Here is a 24,544-nt window from a genome sequence, read left to right on the forward strand (position 1 = left end):
ATGTAAATAAAATCATTGCGAAAAGCTGATAACGATTCTTGGCTGAGAAAAATCTGTTTTTGTAATTCAAAAGCAGGATATTTCCAACCATAAGGCGTATTCCAAAAAAGATCTACCTCAAAAGTGATTGATAGGACAATAAGTAGGATACCCAGTGCTAGGATGTTGTGCAATGCTGGATTATTAAGACTTTTACAAAGAGGGCGCGAAGGAGTACGCAGGTTTGCCAGCTCACCAGGTGCCACTCCGAAACGGATATGCATTGTGGGTGCAGGACCGGCCGGATTCTATGCGGCCCAGTATATTTTAAAACACTTGGAAAACTCCCAAGTTGATATCATCGAAAAGCTGCCGGTTCCGTTCGGGCTAGTGAGGTATGTATTTTTGCTATCGTTATTAATAGAAATGATAATGATTCATACCGTAGATTCGGCGTAGCACCTGATCATCCGGAGGTGAAGAATGTAATCAATACTTTTACAAAAACAGCGCAAAATCCTAGGGTTCGTTTCCTGGGTAATCTGAGTTTGGGAAGTGATTTTACGCTGGATGAACTCAGGGAAAGGTATCATGCTGTTCTGTTGGTAAGGCTCTATTAGGCAAATGGTGATCACTTTTATCTTAAAATCTACTCGTCACAGACATACGGGGCGGATAAAGATAGGAAACTAAACATTCCAAACGAAACACTGACGAATGTCCTGTCGGCTCGTGAATTCGTTGCCTGGTACAATGGTCTTCCTGGGTTTGAACGTTTGAATCCGGATCTCAGCGGCAGCACGTTAACTCTGCTAGGTCAGGGCAACGTGGCAATTGATGTAGCTCGAATAGTACTTTCCGGTGCAGATCTGCTGAAGGTTTGTTTGAACTTGTAAGTTTATCAAATCATCAAGTTCAATTATTTGATAACTTGTCGCAGAAAACCGATATTACCGAATACGCTCTGGAGGCCCTCTCGCGAAGCAATATCAAGAAGGTTCTGCTTGTGGGCCGACGTGGTCCCCTACAGGCTGCTTTCACCATTAAAGAGCTGCGAGAAATGCTCAAACTGTCTAACAGTGCGACGACATGGCGGTCAAAAGACCTTCAAGGTTCGTTCTCGGTCTACCTAATTCGATAGCACGCTTTGCTGACTGAAATGTCTGATTTTTTATGTTGCAGATGTAGAAGAAGTTCTGCCAAGCTTACCGCGACCTCGTAAGCGAATCACAGAACTGATGCTAAAAAGCCTTTCGGAACAAACCAACCAGGAGCAGGATTCGACCTGCAGCAACAAATTTCAACCGATATTTTTCCGTTCCCCAGTGAATTTCATTGGAACGAACCGCGTCGAAGCGATTGAATACGTCGTCAACCAATTAGTCGACAATAGAGCCGTCCCAACCGACGAAAAGGAAGTTATCCCTACGGATCTAGTATGTCGCAGTATTGGCTACAAATCGGTCAACATGGACGGTACCTTAAACTTTGACGAACGCAAAGGATGCGTCTGGAATGCGGCGGGTCGTGTTCTGAAGAAAAATCTCACCGGAAGTGATCAAACGATCGACGATATCGAGGACAAGTACGAGAACGGACTGTACGCCTCGGGTTGGTTGGCAACGGGTCCAACGGGAGTTATATTGACGACGATGAACAATTCGTTCGGAGTGGCGGATTTGATCTGTAGGGATTTCAAAAACGATGTCATTCGAGTCAAGGAAGCCAAGCCGGGGTTGGATTTGAGCGGAAAACGAGTGGTCACCTGGGACGGTTGGAATGCGATCGATGCCGAGGAATGCCGTAGGGGGCAAGCGAAGGGCAAGCCACGGGAAAAGATTGTCCACGTGGACGAGATGTTGAGAATAGCCGACGGGAAGTGAGGCATGTAATTGGTTGCGTATGGCGTCGTATTTGGTAAGTAATCAAATGTATAGTTTATTATTGGTTATTGGCTATGGCTCAAATTTCAACACGCTGGCGTATGGGGTTCGTGTTTTTTTACATTACGTTATTTGTCTAGAAATTTTGAATTAAATTCATATCATTTTTCGTGATGATAAATTAAGATACAACTTCCTTCATCCGAAAATCCCTCTGCGCTTTGGTCAGATGGCGTATAGGGCGTCGTTGTGCCAATTTGGTCATGGCACATTTCGAGTATGAGAAAGTGATTGCAGTTTGCTCAAAAGTGCCTGAGTAAAATGTAAGTCCTTTTGATTACCCGTAGTTGTTATAGTGAAGATATACACCCATATTCTCGTTTCTGTCTGAGCGTGTTTGCCATACAGAAACATTTTTATTTGATGTTGTGTGGTGGATGGGTTTCGGGCGTGGACGGGCATATGGGTGATAATATTAGGTTAACGTTAGGATAACGTTGAAAAATTGAGAAATGTATCGCTTCAGTTTGAGAAGCACTTCACTTCGCAGCCGATGAACCATTCTGACGGCCCACATTACCGTGCAGATGCCGTGTGTTGGCACACGGACAGTTTGATGTTTATAAAGTACCATCAGTTAAAACTGTATTTTAAGCTTTATCTCTATACATTCTTAGGTGTTTCTTAGAAGATTATCATGTTGGTGTACGCTGATTCAAAGAGTAAATGGTATTAACATTGAGTTGTCCATAGTTGGACGTTGTTGAACTTGTGGTACTTGCACAACATTTCATGTGAGTACCAAAGTAACCATATAATCACAAAGTAGCTTTGAATGTGGATTCAGAGTGAGACAATGTAACTGAGATATGGTTAGTTGGGTATTCAGATGCAACTATTACTTTGGAGAACTAATCCTGGTTGTATATCTTTTTCGTTTGCATGTAACACTATTTGATATTACTAATCATATCAAATCTATTATGCACCGAGCTGTGCTTCCATTTATTAACGTCCTTTTAAACGAACCACCTTGAAGAGGTGGAAAAAGTTCATTCAGGACGGCCAAGTCGCAACCAGCACCCAGCTGATTAGCATCCCCAGGTAGCGATAATCACGGGCTACTTAGAGTTGGCTATAACCTATTTGCTCTTTCATCGTCATCACCGACACTAGCGACTTATAAACAATAGTGCATTAGTGACAACGATGATCCCCCGTTCTTGTTCGCATTACTGACGGCAAATATCACCGCCAGCAACCCCACCGGGCAGCGCGTGGAGGTAAGAATCGGAGTTCAGGTGCACAGAGGTCGCAAATCGCCGGTCAGGGCAGAACCCCACAACCATTGATAGGCGTTCTTATGCACCTGCTTTACCCGGCTATGCACCGAGCGTTCATTCCGGGTGGTAGGCGAACCTAAAGATGCAGAAGCCCCTTCTCGGAACAAGTGTATTGTTAATGATGCTTCAAAGTCGGCGAAAAACATGAAAATTGTTTTTTAATATGTTTGTAAAATATGTAACACATACTATATAAAAACTATATACGATATCAACGGAAATACCTTAAGCTACAATATGGAACCAATGTTTCTAATTTGTAAAAAGCGTAGCGAGTAAATTTAATCTTTACATTATACTATCAAAGGTACCCGCATTATCAAAGATAACCCGTTTTACGGTACCATATTCATCGAAATGTAAGTATTGTTGACAATAATTCATTTTCATTTTCATTTTCATTTTCAAGCACAGAAGGGGGTCATAGGGCCAGGTCTCCAGTAAAACATCACTGTCCATACAGCACAAGAGTAGAGGTAAAGATTTGGCACCACAGCATAATAATCACTGAGATAAATTGAATCCTGCTTAAGATGTCGGATAGGGAGGAATAGTGTTTCAAGTAGGGGATAGTCGGAGTAACAGTAGTATTAGTAAAAGTTGGAAAGTAAACGTAACCCTTGTATCTCAAAATTTAAGAAAAATGCTTAAAAGATCATACAGCATTATAATAACCCGGAGCGGTTCAATTGAATATCCTACTACACAAAAATAAGATTAAATACAATTAGATTGGTCTCACCCGATATTCTTGAAATACTTGACGTTTTGAATGAAACATTGCCATTTCCAGACTTCGTGTTGTTAGTTTTCTCGAAGGTCCTAACACAGATGATTTCTACTGTGACTAAATCCAGCATTCCTACTAAAATATCAAATGCTTAATCATTTATTATTAGTACAGAGCAATGAACAATGTACAGTGATGATTAATCTGTTAATATGCTTTATAAGCGGGTTCAAATGCACTTTTGGTAAGCATCAACACTGATCTGGCAACACTAGTGTGCATCTTTCCAATGTGGTAAAGATCCAGATCAGCCCTGGGACCTGGTAGCCTAATTAAACTACCTCAAGGTTTTGCCAAAGCCCAGGGAAGTATTGTTGACAATAATTATAACTAAATGATATGCAAATTTATACGATAGGTACCTGGATCAACGATATTTAAACATACGCATTCAATCTCGACGACATCTAATTCTGCATTTCAACACCTTTGCCTCTCCTTTCTCTTATCCTTCACCCATGCATGCATCTACGCTTCTACGTTAAGGATCAACTTAACCCTTATTTAGTATTCGGCTGATTTCAATCGACTAGCATAAGTCATTATCTAAGAGCCATCTCATCTTTATCTATTTGATTGCTGCATAATAGGTGTATAATTGGTCATCAACATTACACTGGCGACCAGGCTCAATACCTCCTCCAGCATGGCACAATAACAATAACAATATATAAATAATCCAGTTAATATTCAAACAGACCACTAAAAACCTGTATAGTAGCATGGTGGAGTCGGAATTTGAGACAAGCAGCGACTCGGACTGGGAGAGTGATTCAGAAGACCTAGTTCCATCAGACTTTCTCTGATTTAGTGATGAGGACCCCATCATGAGAGGAACCGATTCTGATGACGAGGTCGGTCCGAGGCAACGACAATGACAACCCACAAAGCATCCCCAACCAACAGATGATTCAGCAATAACAAACCCACAAAGCATCCCCAGTCAACCGCTGATGATTCAGCAACACAAGTAAGCCCAGAATTCATAGGTAAGTTCACACAATCGTTATATTAACATACTTTCCCAATAGGTCCCTACTCAAATGTGTTAGCAGTGCCCATTCGACCACCATTGGTTATCTCTTCTTGCGTTCGAGTAGTGGATTTATTGGATAGAGCAGGCCTTGACAAATGAGCCCCAAAAAGGCTGCAACCTGTAGTCTACAAAAAAAAATACTTCCTTCATCCGAAAATCCATGTAGGTACAAGTTTATTCATCGTAATTTAATTCGAAATCAACTAATTTTAATCGTCGTAACATTTCTTTAGGCATCTTTTTGCATCTTTGCTATCGTTTCCGAAGGTTGTACCAAACCTGAAAGCAAACAATAAGAATAATTCTGATTAGTTTCAGGGCACAATTCCTTACAGTTTCTTACAATAGAGGAAGAGATAGATAGTTTCTTACATGAGATTTAATAGTTAGATTTTTTTTAATTTTGAAATGTACTAAGATTTTAGGGGGATGTTAACTGAAAATCGCACAGTGTCTTACAAAGGGGAGGGAGGTGAGGTATTATAATCACTCAAAATCCCTTACACAATTTGTGGATGACTCCTTAATGCACTTTTCAATGTCGTTTTCTATGTGAGTAACGCAGCGATGGATCGCTCTGTGGAGCATTGTTCAATACTTTTTAATATAGAAAGCTATCGTTAAGTCCATTTTTTTTAGGAATGATGTCATTTACTCCATGTTAAGTCCAATTGTCCAGTCTAAAGTGCGAAAGTTGTGTAGTTTGATCGGGAGAATAATAGCATCAATCGATCTATTTTAATTGGATTCGTTAGTTGGGACAGTTGAGAAAGCTAAAATGTGTTGGGAATGTGCACATCCTTTGTTGTGGTTGAGTAGATTTAACCAAAAAACAGAATCCATCACAGCGGATTGAAGTACGTTTTTGGAAACTGAGTGGAAAAAGCAAAACATTATGTTTTTGATTTTTTCGAAAATTTCAAATGATACTCAAATGTTACGAAATAATACCAAATGTTTACAATCATTACATTTAATGCACAGTCCAAAACGCATATGCTCACCCTTTGAAAGAATTGGTATTTCCCATTTGAGGCACGGACCTAACTGGTCCAAGTTGATGTTTGATTGTCAAATGTAATTTGACACGAGATTTTAACATCCAGTTGATTTTTAATTGGGTCATGGCCAAGGGGTAGGTCACTCCTCACACCAATCTTGGGTCAAATTTTTCTCAGTGTGCCGCAAGTGTACTGCTGGTTTGCCGATTGTGCCGGCAGTGCCGGGCATAGAGCAAGCTGATTTTTCAAAAAATAGTATGGTATATTTGGCAACCCAGTATTTCTGACAGCTTGAAAGTTTAGGTTTGCAATCGCAACGGGCCCAAAAATGTCGAATATAGTGCTCGATAAGGATTTCTTCTACCGACGAATAAAACGCCTCTACGCCAGCTGGAGCAACCAGAGTTTTCCCATGATGATTCGCTGCAGAAGGTGGATTGCATTCTGACGGTGGTCAGCGTAGACGAGGAAACCATCTACAGCAAAGCAACCTCGTTCGTTGAAGACCTGGCTGCTGGGATACGAGCTGATCTATACGATTACGGTGCTGTGCGAAAAGTCAATCTTTTTCCTGACCAGCAAGAGGAAGGTCGATTTCCTGAAGCAGATCGAGAAGGACGCCGGCGAAGCTGTTGGTTCGGGAAAAGAACGACAAAAACAAGGCCAATTTTGAAAAGCTGCTGGAGGCGATTAAGGGATCCAAGGATGGCAACACGTTGGGCGTCTTCTCCAAGGAAAACCATCAGACGGTAGATGTATTCAAGTACCTCAAGTATCACGTCATGGAGATTATGGATGCTGATAAGAAAGTAAAACATGCCAAACTGTCGGAGGGTGTCGAGCAGGCTCTGACGGACAAAAGATACGTCTCCGGTATGGATACCAACTAGTTGGACGTGCTACCCGGCGATTATCCAGTCAGGTGGCAATTACAGCTTGAAGTTCAGTGCATTCACCGACAAGAATTATCTGCACTTTGGATCTATCATCTGTGCTCTGGGTGCGCGTTACAAGTCCAACTACTCCAATGTCGTCTGAACGTTGCTGGTCAATCCGACGGAAACGATTCAGAAGCACTACAGTTTACTGCTCAATCTGGAAGAGGAACTGCTAAAGGTGAAAATTCCGCGCAAGAAGCTCTCGGAGATTTCCGACGTCGGAATGGTTTATGCCAAGAAGAAGGATCTCAAACTAAGACGTTTGATTTTACCATCGGGTTGGAGTTCCGGGAGAATTCGATCGTAGTACCTGAACAAGTGAAATTCAGTTTAAAAATTGTAAGTTATTATTATTAGTTCGGTATTGTTCAAATGAGTTTGGTTTGGTAGCCGACCAATTGACCGACTACTCTTCACGGCCCAATGACACGGAATTTTGATTGCTTCCACTCAAGCTAATTAACTTTTATTTTTATTAAAAAAATTGAAAACTATTTATTTCATCTCGTATAAGATGACACGTATCCGAAAATAAAACAACTCAAATTTAAACCAAAATCGCACTTCAAATTTACATACGTCGCATCGGTGGTAAGGCCACAGTTGTTACCCTTCACCGCCATCAAAGCATATCCATCGTTGTCCCAGTAGTTGGACCAGGAGTTCTTGATTAGCCAGGAATCTTCTCCTTTGAGTTTTCCGTATACAACTGCCACCACTGCATGATCCAATTCATCCAAATTGTTCTTGCATTCCGGTTCGTAGTACACTCCATTTGCGTAGTAGCTGAAAGACTTGTGACCGGCATCGATGGCAATCGACAGCCCTCGGAAGCCTACATTTAGAATTCAAATGTGAACCGAGAAGCGAATTGCTGGCCTGAGTTCCTCTAGAATATTGAATTACAGTATGCTTCTGAAATACACAGTCAAATAGCACGTAATGTTGTGAACAACTTCAATAACAGCAGTCCAGCAGTGCTCCCATTTTATTTAATGAACAATCCAATGCCTACGAGATTGTGCCGAAGGTATGCCGATGGATGTTCCCAAGCTGTGCCGAATCTACTTTCGGCACACTGTGCTGAGTGACTTACCCCTTGGTCATGGCCCAACCAGCGGAGGCCCAACTTAAAAGCAGCCCAAGTGTTAAAAGCTTAACCAGCGGATTTAGACTGTAGCACAGACTATGTTATAATATTTTTACAAAAATCGGTTGTAATCTCAGATAGTTATAGCTCACAATGTCAAATAAGGCATGGTGCTCCAGAGTAACCATGAGTGGGAAAGAGTTAAGATTGATTAAACTTAACGTTAGCTTTCTATATTGAAAAGCATTGAACGATGCTCCAAAGAGCGATCCATCCCTGTGGGTAAGTCATCGGATTCAGACAAAACCAGTGTTTATTATAGTCGCTATATTCATAGTCTGGCGGATAAAATCTCGGGAACCAATTGAGCTGTCAAATAGCGGAACCAATCGAACAAATCACGACCAACAACAGAAAAGAGCACATCATCTATTTCGAACAAAACTTCGGAAACCGTTTTCTCGTCATTCAAGGCTTGTCTACGCAAACTAACACTATCTTTGGGTTGGGGAAAGATTCCTCTATCCGATGATGCCGGTAATTTGCGTTCGATTGTCGAGGAAAGAATAATCAACGTTTGTTTTATAAAAGTTGATAGGACCTTTTTAATTGTTGGTCTACAATATATAGAATTGGTTCCGCTTTTTTATAGATCGAAATTCTATCCGCCAGACTATGAATATAGCGACTATAGTGTTTATGTGCATCATCAATATCACGATTGGTACCTAGTTTAATAATTATCCTGTGTATACGCTGCAAGGCCTTCATAAGCAGCAGCTGAGGCGTGCCAGCTTCTTAATTAATAGGTAAATTTAAATTTTCTTGACGATTATTTGAAAAAAGTGGCATAGCCATGTACATTTCAGAAGACCGGTACATGTTTAATGTGCAATCAAATGAGCTCAAATTTTGAGATGACATTGAAGGAAGGGACAATCTGGATACAATCGATTACGCTGTGTAGATTAAAATGGATAACTTGAGTAGGGGAACTAGGGGCAAGAAGGTCACCCTAACGATAGCGCGTTTTAATATGCGATTCCGTGAATATTTATATGAGTTTGCGAACCGAATTGTAAGTTTATAACCTTGTCTCCATGTAATATCATTGGAATTAGAATTAAACCCCATCAAAAAATGTTAATGATTTTTTCAAAATGTCATGTCGTACCTGCTCTAAAAAATGCTACGGGGCAAGAGGGCCACTCATATGGGGCAAAAAGACCATATGTCTAAAATGAAGTGAAACTGATAAATGTTCATTTCTAAACAACAAATTACTATTCTTAGGTAGGAGAGCAACTGCTTTTATTGTTCATTCCACTAAAATATTAACTTAACGATATTTGTTTTTATCCAAAACATATAAACCATGTGCGTCAAAGAATTCAAATGGAAACTATTTATGATACTATTTTATACAGTTTGTTTTCCAAAATTTCACAAAGACATAAATGCCCAATTGTGCTAATTTCTGAACAGTTTTGTACAATTTAATACATAAATGTAGGGGTGGCACTCTTGCCCCGTATAAAGTTTATTTTTAGGAATATAATTTTTGATTAATTAAAGAAAATATTTAATAATTTATTGTTACTAATGTTTCAATCAACCATCAATAGTGACGTCTCAATGCAGAAATTGTGAAAAAAAAATAAATTGGAAATTTCGAAACCCTTATTTTATGATGCATTATTCGTATAAAAAATTAGCTTTTCAATGCATCAACACAAAATGATTTTTTGCATTTTTTTTACGACTTTGATTCGGACATAACTTTTTAGAATGCTTCATAGGAATACCGTGCTTAGGTTCATCGTAAGATAGGATTGAAATGATTTCATTTTCAAAATATATTGAGGATGGCACTCTTGCCCCGGGTGACCTTCTTGCCTCTAGTTCCCCTACCTTGATGTCACCAACGGAAAATCGACAACAAATCCATACACAGCAGAATTTGCAGCTTGTGGTTGTTACATTAAACCGATCAACTCACCTGAACATGGCACCGGGAACGTGACCTTTGTAACTCGGCACCAACCCAATATTCTTCATGTAGATCTCATTAACCGTCGCACTCGGTTGGCAAGTCCCAGTTCCAGCCGGTGCAATCGGTACCCACTCGGTGCTCCGTCTGTGCTGGTAACTGTTGGTGAAATCACACAACGACTTCTTCGTCACGGACACATTCGGCTCACCAAACCGTGGCCACAGGAACGGCTTGTGACCGGTATAACCTACGACGAGACAACATTCCATTAGTAAGCTTAATTTCCCAACGATTCTTCTGAACGAAACACACGTGTAGCGTAGGACATGACACAGCTGATAATGGAACAAGGAATTCGGAATCGAAACCGATGATGGGACTGGCAGTCCAATATCGGAATGATACTGTTCGGGCGAATTGCGTATCGATCAAACAATTGCATCGACCCCGAAAAACTAAACGAAAATGCCGTTCGACATATCGAAAGTGAGCTCCTACGTTAACCCAGAAATGAAACTCTTATTAGTAGTGGAACAACAAAAACAGCTGTCCCTTTTCTTCGGTTCAATTTGTGTGTTTATTTCATTAATAAGCTACTAGCGACTCTCACTTTCTCTGGTAGTTCAAACAGTACGACTAACAACGTTAACTTTGGCAGGCGTGAAGGTAAAATTTGCAACATCATTATTCTAGCGTGGGAACATTTCTATACATCCATTATCATCTTGACAACCAATGCGACAAGGCGTAGCGAACTAATTAAGGATCAGTAAGAACGTTTACCTAATTTGAAGTACTTGTCCTCGTTTCCGTTCTGCATGAAATATGGTGACGTTTGGCGGGAATAGGGTAGACTTGGCAACGGCGGCAAATTTTCAAACGGTACCTCCTTGCAGACTCCCGGTGCTTCCGGTCGGGTGGATTCCAGCGGGAAGCGATAGTCGCTTTTGTGGAACTGTGCACATAAGAAAACCGAATATGTATATTCAACATTGGCCAGGATTTCTATCGTTTAGCATATGTACCTTCATCCGATCACCCAAACTGTACTCGGAAATCGTCGAGATCGGCTGTGCTGTCCGGTGTCGAAGCTTCTTCATCTGGGCCCTGTTCCTGTGGCATTCGCGTTCGAATTCACTCAAACCTTCGCTTGTCACCACGGCATACCGCCGTCCGTACTTGCTCTGCGTTCGCGGAATGTATCCCTCATAGCCGGGCATCAACGGTTTGTGGTAGATGGAATCCCGAACGTCTTCATCCTCATGTCGCGGGACGATCACTCCGGTGGGATCTATCTCCTTGATGGTCGGACGATTAACCTTGAAAAAAAAAGAAAGATTACAATTAGAACCGAATCCTTGTGAACATTCGAATCGATTGTAACCTGATACTCATCCGTGGACCGATCGGCCAGAATGAGCTTCTCCGCATGGGCAACCGTTGGATCAATTAGCAGCTTATGTGATAGCGATGAGTAGGTATTGCCGATCCGGTACATCAACTGAGGGCAGTAGCCAGTGTAACTGAAAATAAATGTAGATATAAACCCAAATTACAATTTTGCATACTACGACAAATCTACCATATATGAAGAAAGGTGATGTTATGACTTGACTTTCAATCAATGGACTGACATGCTAGCAAAAACCACATGACCAACAAGGGTGGTAAACCACGCACGCTAACGGCAGAATACAACGGCGTTCACATATTTGTTCCCACGATCATATAAACACATCAAAATTTGACTCTTATGCTGCTTCTGCTGTTTGGTCGCGGTTTGCGTGATTGCAACTCAGTCATACACGGTTGGGGTCGCGCTTTGTCGCTTACCACCCCCCAAAAACAAAAAAAAAAGTGCATAGGTACGATTCATTTCGGTTGATACAGAAACACCAAGGCAGACAGGCAGGACTTTCTGCTTCTGTTTGTGAAAGGTGTTACCTTAAACTTGATATGCAGTGGCGGAAATGCACATCGACGGGATACAGGCATATTTTGCATTCCTTCGTGTGGGTGGATGTATGGGGAAAGTTTTGCCAAACAGGGTTGATGTGTTAATTCAAATGCCTACACGGAACATGCATAGCTATAGCAAACTAAATGTGATTTCAAGTTCAAAACTACTGCATTCAATATTGTTCGATTTTCCATTGAAAGTTCAATGCCAAATAAGATTGACACGACCTGACCGTGATGAAAAGTGAGATGGATCGATTTTTTTGAAACATTTAAATATCAAAATGTTTAAATATTAACGGGTCCAGAAGTTTTTAGGCTGTGTGAACTTTCACTTAAATTTGATATAGTATAGTATACTACGTGAAGGCAGACAAGGGAAACGCGGTCGTTATCATGGACAAGGACGATTACGATAATCAGATGACAGAGAAGATAAACAACGGACCGTATAGACAACTTCGAGTAGACCCCTTACAGAACATAGTGAAACGCGTGGAAAAAGCACTGAAGGAGTGCAAACCGATATTAGGAGATGGAGCAGGTCGTTTACGGGAACCCAATCTCATTCTACCCAGGATCAAAGGTCTCCCCAAAGTCCACAAACCAGGAAATGAAATGCGAGAGATCTTGTCTGCAGTTGGTTCCCCCACCCACAAACTAGCGAAGTGGCTAGTCAAAGAGTTCCAGAGTATGCCGAATCAGTTCCAGAGTAAAGCAGTTAGTAACACCCAGGAGTTCGCCCACCAACTACAATCTTCAGGAGACATCAACGAGGACGAGATTATGGTATCTTTCGACGTCACAGCTCTTTTTCCCAGCGTACCGGTCAAGGAAGCAATCAACCATCTCGAGGACTGGCTATTAACACAACGAGAGGATGCAGCATGGAGAAACAAGGTTCGGACGTACCTTAAGCTGACCCGCCTTTGCATGGAAGAGAACTACTTCTCTTTCCGAGGTAACTTCTACAAGCAGACGAAAGGTGCCCAAATGGGAAACCCCCTATCCCCCTTCTTGTGTGAACTGTTCATGGCCAACTTGGAGACAATCCTGAAGCAGAAAGGACTATTACCAAACCGTTGGTGGAGGTTTGTTGACGATATAACAGAATTCACAAGGATATCAAATTCACTCACGAGGTAGAAAAAGACGGGAAACTCGCATTTCTCGATCTTCTAGTCATCAGGGAATCGTCATCATCTTCCTCGCTTGAATACGAAATTTACAGGAAACCAACAAGCACCAAAAGAGTTATCCCCTATACTTCCAACCATCCGTTCCAGCAGAAAATGGCCGCCTTCCACCACATGATTCATCGAATGCAGACTCTTCCACTCAGCGATACAGGAAAGGTTAAGGAATTACAGTACATCTTCGAAACACAAGACTCAACGGATACAAGGAGACCACAATCCAGGCAATCATCAATAAAAAAGCGAGAATTCTACAAAGAAAATTATTTACAACCCTCACCGCAGCACCTGAACCATTGAAACGAGTGTCCGTTCCATTTGATCAAGATATTACTTGCAAGCTACGACCACAGTTAAAACAATTCGGATTAGATTTAGTTTTCACCAGTAGACATAACCAGTTGAAATCATTGTTAGGATCCACTAAAGACCCAGTTAATGTTTTAGGTAAAGCAGGTGTATATAAAATAAGCTGTAATCATTGTAACAACTTATATATAGGACAAACCAAGAGAACTGTAGCAACTAGATTTAAAGAACATATAGCGGAGGTTAATAAAGCCAAAAAGCAAGAGGAAAAAGGCCTAACATACGATTTCAAATCAAAGGTTGCAGAACACATCTTCACAGAGGACCACCAACTATCGACGGAGGACATCACGATTTTACGAACCGTATCTACACCATGGAAATTGGATGTTGCAGAAAGCCTCGAGATCAACAAACAACGTAATTCAACTTTACTCAACAGGGATCAAGGAAACGGACACACATGGCTTTTCAAGTTACTACCTAGGACACATCAACGAGTAAGCAGCGGAGTACCTGTTCCTATAGAAAATTAAATTTAAGTTTACCTAGTTTCTATGTGAAAATGTACCTGTGTTAATATATATTCGGTAAATGCGATGTTTTTCTTCAGTCGAGTATTAGTACAAGACACTGAAGAAGTCTGCACATTGTAGATTAGAATACGCGTATCTGTCAAGGATAAGCAAATAAAGTAGTGGAATTAAATGGAAAATACTAATCCTTCTCTCTCTCATTATACAGGTATTCCACTAAGACGCCCACATTCATCAGGAAACCTGCAGCTATTGTACCAGACTTATATCTGACAGACCAGGAATCAATTTTGCCAAACACCTTCTCGAAAATCGAACGATCAACAACAGAGGGATTTTCGATAATTCTAGATAGAGCTGGAATAAGGGCGTAACAACTTTTTAACAATCACTTTTGTCGTTGATTTTTGGGAAATCAAGGCAACATATCCATCAGGTAGGGGAAGTGTTCTCCTACTCGATGGTGATGTCGATTTGCCAGCGAGAGTCATGACTTTCGAGAAATCATCTAGAAAAGTAATGGTTTACAAAAGCTGTTACGCCCTAAATTCAAGCTCTATCTAGAGTTATAATTTTTTTTCTAAGTATCAAATTTAAGTGTAAATTAACCAAATGGAACACAGCCTTATACCCCGTATTGGCTTATATCATGTAATATACTGCCTATAATCGCATATCAGTCCCATATGGATTTTCTTCAATTTTAAGATAATAACGCTATCCATTATCAATTGGCATCTACTTTTATATTACGTGATAACACTACGAACTTTGATCATGAAAAATGTGAAAACAACATCAAGTCACTTTGTCCCATCAAGCAATGTCGCATATCAGTCCCATCCTGAAATTCAATCGTCCAGAGGTCAAGTTCTGCTTTTTGAATCGCTTTTTTTCGTTAATAACACTACATGCAAGCTTCATTTCAACTGATTTTAACTTGGCAAAATTATCGATTAATTTACTATGATTGTTTTAATATTTACATGGAAATTGCATTTCTTAACTTCAACTACCACTTTCTCAATGCCTACTTTTTCCAATGGGACTGATATGAAATTATAGGCATACCAACAATCAATTCGAAACTAACGATTTTAAATTGGCTCACTGCTTGACTAGCCTATTGGTCCCAAGCAAACGATTAACGTATCCCATTCTAGTCAAAATTATAGTACTACACTATGTTTGTTTTGATTTGCTATGAAAGTTTGACAGATACAAGAGGGGTTCATGGATTTTCTTATGTTTCGAGGGGTGCATCGATTAGCTTGGGACCGAAGATAGTACCAGAGCTGAGCCAAAAAATTGAACACGAATCTTCGGGACCTTCTGGTCTTAGAGTTACCTCTATGGGCATACTGTCTTGCAATGAGCACTCATACATAGGATTTTCAGTGAAAACTAGATGACCTCGGCTGGAATTGAACCCAGGCCAATTCGGGTGAGAAAGCAGTCACGCTTACCACTACACCACCGGCGCCGGCTAGGCTGTGTTCCATTTGGTGAATGTGGACTTAAATTTGACAGATGGAAAATTTTCAAATAAACCTGCTATTGTACCAAGCTTATTCCTGACAGACAAGGAATCTTCGCCTGAGCTTCATAACTATGCAATATGTCCGGTTGTCTACCGGTTTGGCAACATCCAAGATAAATATGTCAACCGGCACTCAAGTAATCGAAACGCTCTAAGAGACAAAAAAAGTAAAGGGTTGTGTCCTAGACACGACCGCAGTATGACGTAGAACCACACAAAATTGTTGTTTTTCATGCATTTTTGACTATTATACTTTATCTTAAAATTTTCAAGTATTTCAATGTTTCGGTTATGGTTGATTCAAAACAATTTACACATTTTCTTTACAAATATCCATGTGAAATTCCACATGATTTTCATTTGACCACACATAAACAGAATCCACTCAGAAGTACACATGACATTTACACGCAAATGAATAGTATGTGTGGTCACTAGACTGATGCAAAATTTGAAATTTTCGCTCCACAGTGCTCAAACGGTGCCAAATCGGGTCCTGATTAGCCTCCAAAAGAGAAAACTCATTTTATAAGAAACTGACTTGGCACAAACCAATTGAAGTTTACATGGAAATTACTATGGGAAAACAAAACTTTTTGTTCATTGTCTTCTTGCCTTTTTACACATTGTACTGTTAACACATTCTATTGCTATTCTTATGGGAATTTTTATCAGCTACAACTTTGCACAAGATCATTTTTCATCCAAACGGCAAATTAAATAGTTATTAATTTTTTAAGAGATTGATAATCTTATGGCAAGATTAAGCAACTGTATTGTGGGCAACACTGTATTCTGCAGTGTGACATAGTAGCCATGATTTTTGTCCTCTATTCTACGCGCCATAAACACCAATGTTGCCTGCTGAACAGTTGATTGAGCATAATCATAAGACATCAGGGACTTGAATCATTAATAATTTTTGTTCCTTACGTTTGATCGAAAAGTGGTTTTCAACAAGTTCAGCTATCATTTTCTAAAGTAGAGTGAACTGGTGAATTTTGAGATAGATATAAACTGAAATTATGGTTTCTCCATAGTAATTCCCATATAAACTTCAAATGGTTTGTGCCAAGTCAGTTTCTCACTAAATGAGTTCAAATTTTGAGAGGCTTATCAGGGCCCAATTTGGAACCATTTGAGCACTGTGGAGCGAAAATTTCAAATTTTGCATCAGTCTAGTGGTCACGCATGGTTTTTAAATGTACATATTTTAAGTAGGGGAATTTACGTATTCTCGGCAACCTAAGCAGCGACCTTCTTTCTATAGCCTTTTTCTCTGAGGAACGCACACATATGCAGTATTGGTTTGTTTACAATCTTTTGCTGCCAGCTGCTCTAACAATTTCAGTCGAAAGAATTGTCAAAAACTGTTTTGAAACGCTTTTAAAAAGCTCCAATCTTCTCTAGTGAGAGCGAGTATTGTCGGCAACCAGTTTTTCTTCGGCAACCGTTCCATTTGAACTGCATGTAAATCTGCTGTTCTATTATCGGCAACTCGAAATCAGCTACAATTTGTAGTGTGTGTGTTTCATTTCAAGAAAACCTTGCTAGATTGCTTTTTCCCAGTGGTAAAAATATAGTCAAATTGAAGCTGAAAGCATAAAGAATCGTTTGCATGCATTCAGCGAAGTGTTTTCGTAAGAAAATCCAGTGAAAATAGTGATTCAATTTGGGTTGCCGAAAATAGTCTTGCAAGCCGAAGGCGTCATTTCCCCTATGTGGCTGACACATAGATATTGTTTTGTTAGGAGCGGTATTTGAGGGGTGGGGGGGGGGGGGGGTTAGGAAAGGTTGTTGAGGGGTGGGGAGGGGGTTGGTTAGGAAAGGTTGTTGATGAGTGGGGGAGGGGTTAGGAAAGATTGTTGATGAGTGGTGGTGGGGGGTTAGGAGAGGTCGTTGAGGGAGGGGAGAGATTGTTGTGAAGGGGGGAGGGGAAGAGATTGTTGTGAAGGGGGGAGAGGGAGAGATTGTTGTGAAGGGGGAGGGGGAGAGGTTGTTGTGAAAGGGGGAGGGGGTTTCATCATTATTGTGGTCACGCCGTGATCCACCTTAAGTCGCTGATTTGGTCCTGCTTACTGCAGGACCAAGCGCCACGCCGTCCGAAGCGACAATGAGCAAAAGCATGACAGCAGCGCTGTTTTATATCTTTTCAGGTTCAGAACCTGATAGGATTTCCCGCAGTTTTTTATGAATGGGGCGGAGCAGAAAGTTTCTTTTGTGCAGAATATGTAAAATAGGATGGACTTTGGATGTTAATATAATTGCATATATAGAGGCACCAGATATGTTTTACCGTCAGTTGTGTGTAATTCACCAACTGAATGTCATCAAACATGTCTTCAATGCAATTTTTTGTTCAAATTTGGTAAAACTTGGTTTTACTAATGATTGTGGTATGTTTAAAATTTATTTCCCGGAAAAAAGGGATCATTAAAGTCTGTCTCGTTTTCGGGTTATTGATGAGGGGGGTTTTAGAAGTGGTATTTGAGGGGGGGCGGGTAGGAGAGGTATTTGAGGGGGGGGGGGGGGGTTAGGAGAGGTATTTGAGGGGGGGGGTAGGAGAGGTATTTGAGGGGGGGGGTTAGGAGAGGTATTTGAGGGGGGGGGGTTTAGGAGAGGTATTTGAGGGGGGGTAGGAGGGGTTTGATGGTGGGGAGAGGGGTAGGAGAGGTTTCATGGTGGGGGGGGGGGGTAGGAGAGGTTTGTTGGTGGGGGAGGGTAGGAGAGGTTGTTGAGGGGGGGGCCGAGAGATTGTTGTGAAGGGCGTGTGTGCTTCTCCTCATTGTGGTCACGCCGTGATCCACCTTAAGCTGCTGATTTGGTCCTGCTTACTGCAGGACCAAGCGCCACGCCGTCCGAAGCGTTAATGAGCAGTGGCATGAGACCAGCGCTGATTTATATCTTTTCAGATTCAAGCAGAACGATGTGCAACCAAGTGGTATTCGTTTATGATGACTGGGTTTGCGAAAAAGGCTTATTTCATGAAAACAGTGATAAAATTATCATTTGTACATTTTCAAAAGTTTAATTACAGAAAAATTGGAAAAATATTTATTTCAACAGGTTCGTAATGTAATATCCTATCGATTGGCGTATTTGGATTTTAATTTCATCTATAAATGACAAAGTTACAAGCGTTCAAAACCTAACACTCCTTCACCACACATATTTTTTGACTTGCACCCCAGTATAGTAGACAAAGACGTAGTTCTACGTCAAAAAGCTCGATATAACGTAGCTTAATTCAATCAAATAGAAAAGCCAAAATCTTTCCGAGTAGTTTAGCTGTTCTGATTTCGGTACAGTTTGTTGAGATCGGATATAGTTTCTGAGTATGTTGTTTGTGGATTCTAATTTTGAAATAACCTAAATTAGCACAGAGTAATAGCATAAAGGTAACTCTAAGACAAGAAGGTCCCGAAGAAACGTGCTTAACTTTTTGGCTCAGCTCTGATACTATCTTCGGTCCCAAGCTAATCGATGCACCCTTCGAAACATAGGAAAATCCACGAACCCCTCATTTTATCTTTCAAACTTTCATAGCGAATCAAAACAAATATAGTGTAATTAAAAACTGCAGTCATATTAACTGATTCAAAGAGCGCTGCTCTTCTCATTAAAAACAATACTAATAATGATAACTTTTTAATTAATGATCTCTACAATAAAATTAAAACCTCTAATGTCGATAAAATTATAATACAGTGGATTCCAGGACATACTGGATTAATTGGCAACGAAAGAGCAGATTTAGCAGCTAAAATGGGTACAAGCAGGCAACAGATAGAAAACACTCCAATAACCAAAGATGATTTGATACTTAACATTAAATTAGAAACCACATGCATGTGGAATCAAAGATATAACACAGACAAACATACATAATACATTGAAATTTCTCACTGTAAAACATCGTCGCTAAAATATTACCGCCATCTGTTGAGTACACTGTGGTGGGCACTACGCTGAACAGATGGTGGTAGTGTGTAAACGTCAAACGCAAGGGAATTGACTATGCGCGCCACAGGTGGTGGTACTACCAACTACGATACTTTTAAATTTTCCGTTAAATGCTTGTTCGATGAACAACTTTCGAGTGATATGTCTGTTTGTCTGTGGATATAAGTTAATATCTGAAGAAAAAGGAATTTATCACTATAGTATAATGCAAAATATAAGATTTAAACCGTGGTTTGAAGATATAAAGCTTTCCACTAGAGACACCATAACTATTAGTCGATTACGAACAGGACATTTAGCTACAAAAGATAGGCTAAATAGATGGGGTTTAATATCCTCCGACAAATGCGAACACTGTAATGTCACTGAAGATATAACACACATCTTACACAAATGTCCGAAATATGATACAAAGCGCTGCAAATACCAATCACTTATACAAAAAGAAGAAATAGTTCAAATTCTTAAAGGCGCTAACTATCAAAAAATCAAAGAAATTGCTAAATTTTTGGGAGAGATAGGAGTTAATATTTGAGACTAATTGATTCGAGTAAAATAAGTTTAATAATATTTACATTAGTAGCCACCCGTCACTGAAATGATAAGATTTTTCAATTAATCGGTCGTTCGAATATTTGACGTTAAAATTGTCATTACAAGACTTGGCTGTTATGGACCAACACGGTCTGCGCCAAAGCGAGAGGGGAAAAAAAACATAGTGTATTACTAGAATTTTGACTATAATGGGGCACGTAATCGATTTGCTTGGGACCAATAGGCTAGTCAAGCCGGTGCCGGTCGTGTAGTGGTAACACCCCAAAGGGTCTGGGTACAATCCCAGCCGAGGTCGATGGGATTTTTCTGAGGCATAAAAATCTCTGGTCACGTCTTCCTTCGGAAGGGAAGTAAAGCCGTTGGTCCCGGCCCATGTGTGTTTGAATGGGTGCGATATCCTACGCAGGTGTGGAAGCTGCCTTCCTGCACATTCGGTTGCCGTCAATGGATGGCAATCGATGTCCGTCGGTGATTGGCACTAGATTGCGGAACAGAGACCGACGTTAAATAAAGGAAAGAAGACAATAGGCTAGTCAAGTAGTGAGCCAATTTAAAATCGTTAGTTTCCACCGGTTGGAAACTAACGATTTAAAATTGGCTCACTACTTGACTAGCCTGTTGGTCCCAAGCAAATCGATTAACGTACCCCATTTTAGTCAACCTTCTTGTTTTGATAGATTTGTTTCGCTATGAAGGTTTGACAGATAAAATGAGGGGTTCGTGGATTTTCCTATTATCGTTTTCGTATTTGCGGTGTAGCTACACCGGTGCTACACTGCCGTACACCGAAATAATTTAGGGTGTAGATATAGAATGCACCTTTATTTACAAATAAATGATGTTGAGCTGTAAAAGACTCGTGCTTATTCCTGCCTACACGGTAAGAAAAAAGTACCCAACGGAAAGTTCACTTTTATCTACTTTTGACTAGTTTGTCTCCTTTTCTCCTTCTAATGTTGTCAAAAACGGAGGAGCAAAACCACCCAACAGGGGTAGTAAAGTGTGGGAACCCAACGTTGAGTATAATCATATTTACCTACTGTTGGGTACAACTAACTTACTTTTGGTTAAAAAGCCAGTGGAACATTCCATACGAATTGCACACAAGTAAATGAAATTTACTTTGCCCCGCTTTACCTACTTTTGGGTTCCTGCACTATAGTGCCGAGATGAGTGAAAAGAACTTAATTTTGGGTACTTTTTTCTAACCGTGTACACTACATCGGTGCTACACCGCAAAAATGAAAACGACATATGTTTCGAGGGGTGCGATTAGCTTTGGACCGAAAAAAGTACCAGAGCTGAGCCAAAAAGTTGAGCACGTTTCTTCGGAACCTTCTAGTCTTAGATTTACCTCTATGCTTTAACTATGATTCGCATGCCAGGTTCGTTTAGATTTCTAAGGTTTTTGTTTATAAGCAAAAAACTTAAATCTTGCAAGTGAGTTTGTTAAATAGTTAAGCTGGATGTTTATATAAGAAGAACAGGGGTTGGTGTCCCTTTTATGTCGATGATTGAAAAGCATAATAGGGAAATGGCTGTAATGTACACACTTAGATTTTTTGCCGAGATGGGCACCACCGAGCAGCTCGGCATTTTATTTTGCTGGAAATTCAGCAAAAAATATGTTTGTTAGCTGAGATCTCGACAAATTTCTCGTTTGTTAGCTGAATCTCGGCAAGTTTTTCACTGAGATCCAGTAAAATAAAATGCCGAGCTGCTCGGTGGTGCCCATCTCGGCGAAAAAATCGAAGTGTGTAATTTTTTTTGAAAACAATACGTCATCTGGACAAATAAATTGACATCTTTGGTTGCTAGTAGAAATTTGTTAAAAAATGCTTTCCTTCGAAATTTATGTATGGGCCCAATATTAGGGACACTTAGGCTTACATTAGGGACATTAACCCTACCCTATCATCGTTCTTGAGAATTAAAAAAAATGCAACAACAAAATTTGACGCAAACCAAGCCGTGACAATTTTTTTTTTCATATATTTTTACCCTAAGAATCTGTAAAAAATATAACCATTTCACTAGTTTCACAATTAGAAATATTTGTTTGATATGAGCTTTTTCAAAAAACTCAAACTTGAAACGTTTTGTTCTAGCACCCTAAGCTATATCATTTGGAGGGTGTGATCCCAGGTTTCAAGATAAAATGTTATTATAGCAGGACACCCTACTCAGCAACCAAATGTCACACGGTTATAAATGTTCGTACGTTTTCTTACATGGTATGGAGGGGGTCTCATAAATATCTGATAGTTTGATACTCACCCGGGAATATAATGAGGCTCCGGTGTAATGATGTTGCCTACGTTCAACGGTGGAATTTTCATCTTTCTTATGTTGGCTGTCCACTTGACTCTAATTGTTAAAATATACCGGTTATTCACTTTTTCACTATCTCAGTCCACAATGCTTTACAAAACTTGATCAATTTCCCTAAAAAATATTCCTCCAAAATAGCAACGGTCCACGAAAAAGGTTAAAAGAAAAACACGCGTCCACGTCAAACGCTAACTCACAGCCGACTACGATTTCTTAAACCGTTCACCACTCTTCACATTGCTCCACTTGCATAAAAGGTGCATAACACAAAACATAGACTCGTCTCCGATTTAAAACACCTGTGTATAGCTCAAATTTCAAGTGCCTATACACTTTGTATCGCGCCAAATTGTTCTCCTGTGTACCCGCCCAATCAAGGTCCTTGGTGTGCTTTTTCATACTTTACCATTGCCGCCATCCAGCACCCATACTTTATTATGGAAGGACGCGGAAGCCAGCCCACCGCACCCGACCGATATCGACGTCCTTGACGTGTTTAGCTGATAAAACACAGTACCTACACTCTCTCTGGCACCTTCGTGTGGGTGTCCAAAATGCAAAACATGCCGTTCGATGAACAATTTAGATTGATTGAATTTACTCCAGCGACGGTTGCAGCTTGCTGGAAAGATTCGTGACACAACAGTTGACACACTCAAACCGTAAGTACCTCTTTACCGTTGGAATCTAACAAGACACGAAATTCTAAACACCCATTTGCCAGAGCAGATGAAACGGTTCTGTCGTTGCTGGTTCGGAAGCGGAAGGAGAAAACCGTTGCTGCTCAGATGGCATGTACGGAGCAACAGAGGAATAATAATCCTTCGCGTGTCACGTTGTTCCGTGTGATTTTTACATGCCTTTCGGCACCAGCAGCGCGCCTTAATTCTGCCGATTCCTGTCGATTTCGAAAAGCAAAAGGCTCACCACCGAATCGGCCAACCATTCGTGCTGTAGTGCCTTCGGCGAGGATGGCATAAAATGGTTTTTTTTATATCGTTTCACGAAGCTATGCTGCACAGACAACATAGGTAAAGCAAGGAGCCGCGATGGTGGAAGCACAAGCGATATAATATTTAGTCTAGCGCTTGAACTTGTGCTTGATAGCCTCTTGGGTGGATAACGATCAGCTGATTATGGATGGGGTGCTTCAGCTTGTGGTATGCGATATGTTATATGTAGGTAATCAGTTTTGATTTCGATAGCTAGACATATTGTGTGACAGGCAGTGTAGCTGAATCGTCTACCGATGATCAGCTTTAATGTGATGTGAAGCCTTGTTATGAATTTTAGGACCGACAAAAGTTCAAGGTTATATCCAAATAAACAATGCTTATGTATTTCGGTAATATTTTTTTTTTATCTTTTTACAGTTTTGACATCGTTATTTCGTGATCTTGAACACTTGTTCGCGTCATCGTTCCCATCACAGTATATCTCGCAGACTTTGTATTCTCAATCAACAGTTTTAACCACTGCCATACCGGCGAGTAATGCGATTCTGAATTCGTCAAATTGACGTTTGAATCTTTGTTTACAAAATCAGATACATCCCTTTGAAACAGTAATAATGAATTTATCACTTCACTTTCTTAAAATCGCTGGTAGAAGGTTGTTTTAAAACTGCTCGGCAATATGATTAATTTACATGGTCTATCAGACCGACTTAAAATTAATTCGAGTCGACTCAATTTCGTCGAAAGTGGACTTACCCATAAGTGTGTTGAATTATCCGGGCTTTTCCAGGAAAAACTTCTCGAATATGAACAAACGTTTCACTTAGTCTTGGAGTATACTAATAGACTGAGCGAAACCTCTTTCGATTTTCCTCGTATTAGAGAGGTTTTTCATGGAAAAGCCCGGAGAATTCAACTCACTTTTGAGTAAATCCAATTTTGACGAAATTCAATCGACTCGACTTAATTTCCCGACTCACAAATATTTTTAATATTCTAAACCAGAAAGATTTGCAAGGTTTCGTACTGATGATTTTTTTTTTTGTAGCTTTAAATGTAGTTTTTTCTAGACTTAAAACAAAAGCCAAGGCTGTGCGATATTTGTAATTGATTGGATCTTGGACTTGGAAACAGCCGAATCAAAAT

At 40.3% G+C, this 24,544-nt stretch overlaps 3 protein-coding genes across 3 annotated transcripts in view; 1 reads left to right on the forward strand and 2 right to left on the reverse strand.

Moving 5' to 3' along the window:
• LOC135709530 (eclosion hormone-like) overlaps positions 1-24,544 on the reverse strand; it is a 128,672-nt gene that overhangs the window by 100,584 nt on the left and 3,544 nt on the right. The window lies entirely within an intron of this gene.
• Positions 20-1,962, forward strand: dare (NADPH:adrenodoxin oxidoreductase, mitochondrial). The gene is made up of 5 exons (XM_065231849.1): positions 20-374; positions 428-584; positions 642-857; positions 920-1,091; positions 1,162-1,962. Exons 1-5 carry the CDS (start codon positions 163-165, stop codon positions 1,860-1,862), a joined length of 1,458 nt encoding a protein of 485 aa, XP_065087921.1. The 5' UTR covers positions 20-162; the 3' UTR covers positions 1,863-1,962.
• Positions 5,241-22,489, reverse strand: LOC135709507 (CIMIP2 protein GA14893). Its single transcript, XM_065231897.1, has 6 exons — positions 22,389-22,489; positions 11,438-11,576; positions 11,079-11,372; positions 10,837-11,008; positions 10,060-10,300; positions 5,241-5,310 (listed from the first exon to the last, which is right to left on the reverse strand). The coding sequence occupies exons 1-6, from the start codon at positions 22,448-22,450 to the stop codon at positions 5,241-5,243; spliced, it is 978 nt and encodes a 325-aa protein (XP_065087969.1). The 5' UTR covers positions 22,451-22,489.

Source organism: Ochlerotatus camptorhynchus, unplaced genomic scaffold (genome assembly GCF_037179485.1).
Source record: "Ochlerotatus camptorhynchus isolate MF236.1 unplaced genomic scaffold, CSIRO-AGI_Acam_v1.1 ptg000361l, whole genome shotgun sequence".
NCBI lineage: Eukaryota > Metazoa > Arthropoda > Insecta > Diptera > Culicidae > Ochlerotatus > Ochlerotatus camptorhynchus.

Coding starts and splice junctions, on each gene's coding strand:
- dare (XM_065231849.1), top strand. CDS start 163: ATGTTGTGCAATGCTGGATTATTAAGACTTTTACAAAGAGGGCGCGAA. Junction 585..641: donor GGTATCATGCTGTTCTGTTG/GTAAGGCTCTAT, acceptor TACTCGTCACAG/ACATACGGGGCGGATAAAGA. Junction 858..919: donor CCGGTGCAGATCTGCTGAAG/GTTTGTTTGAAC, acceptor AACTTGTCGCAG/AAAACCGATATTACCGAATA.
- LOC135709507 (XM_065231897.1), bottom strand. CDS start 22,450: ATGAAAATTCCACCGTTGAACGTAGGCAACATCATTACACCGGAGCCT. Junction 11,009..11,078: donor GTTTGGGTGATCGGATGAAG/GTACATATGCTA, acceptor TTATGTGCACAG/TTCCACAAAAGCGACTATCG. Junction 10,301..10,836: donor GGACAAGTACTTCAAATTAG/GTAAACGTTCTT, acceptor GTCTCGTCGTAG/GTTATACCGGTCACAAGCCG.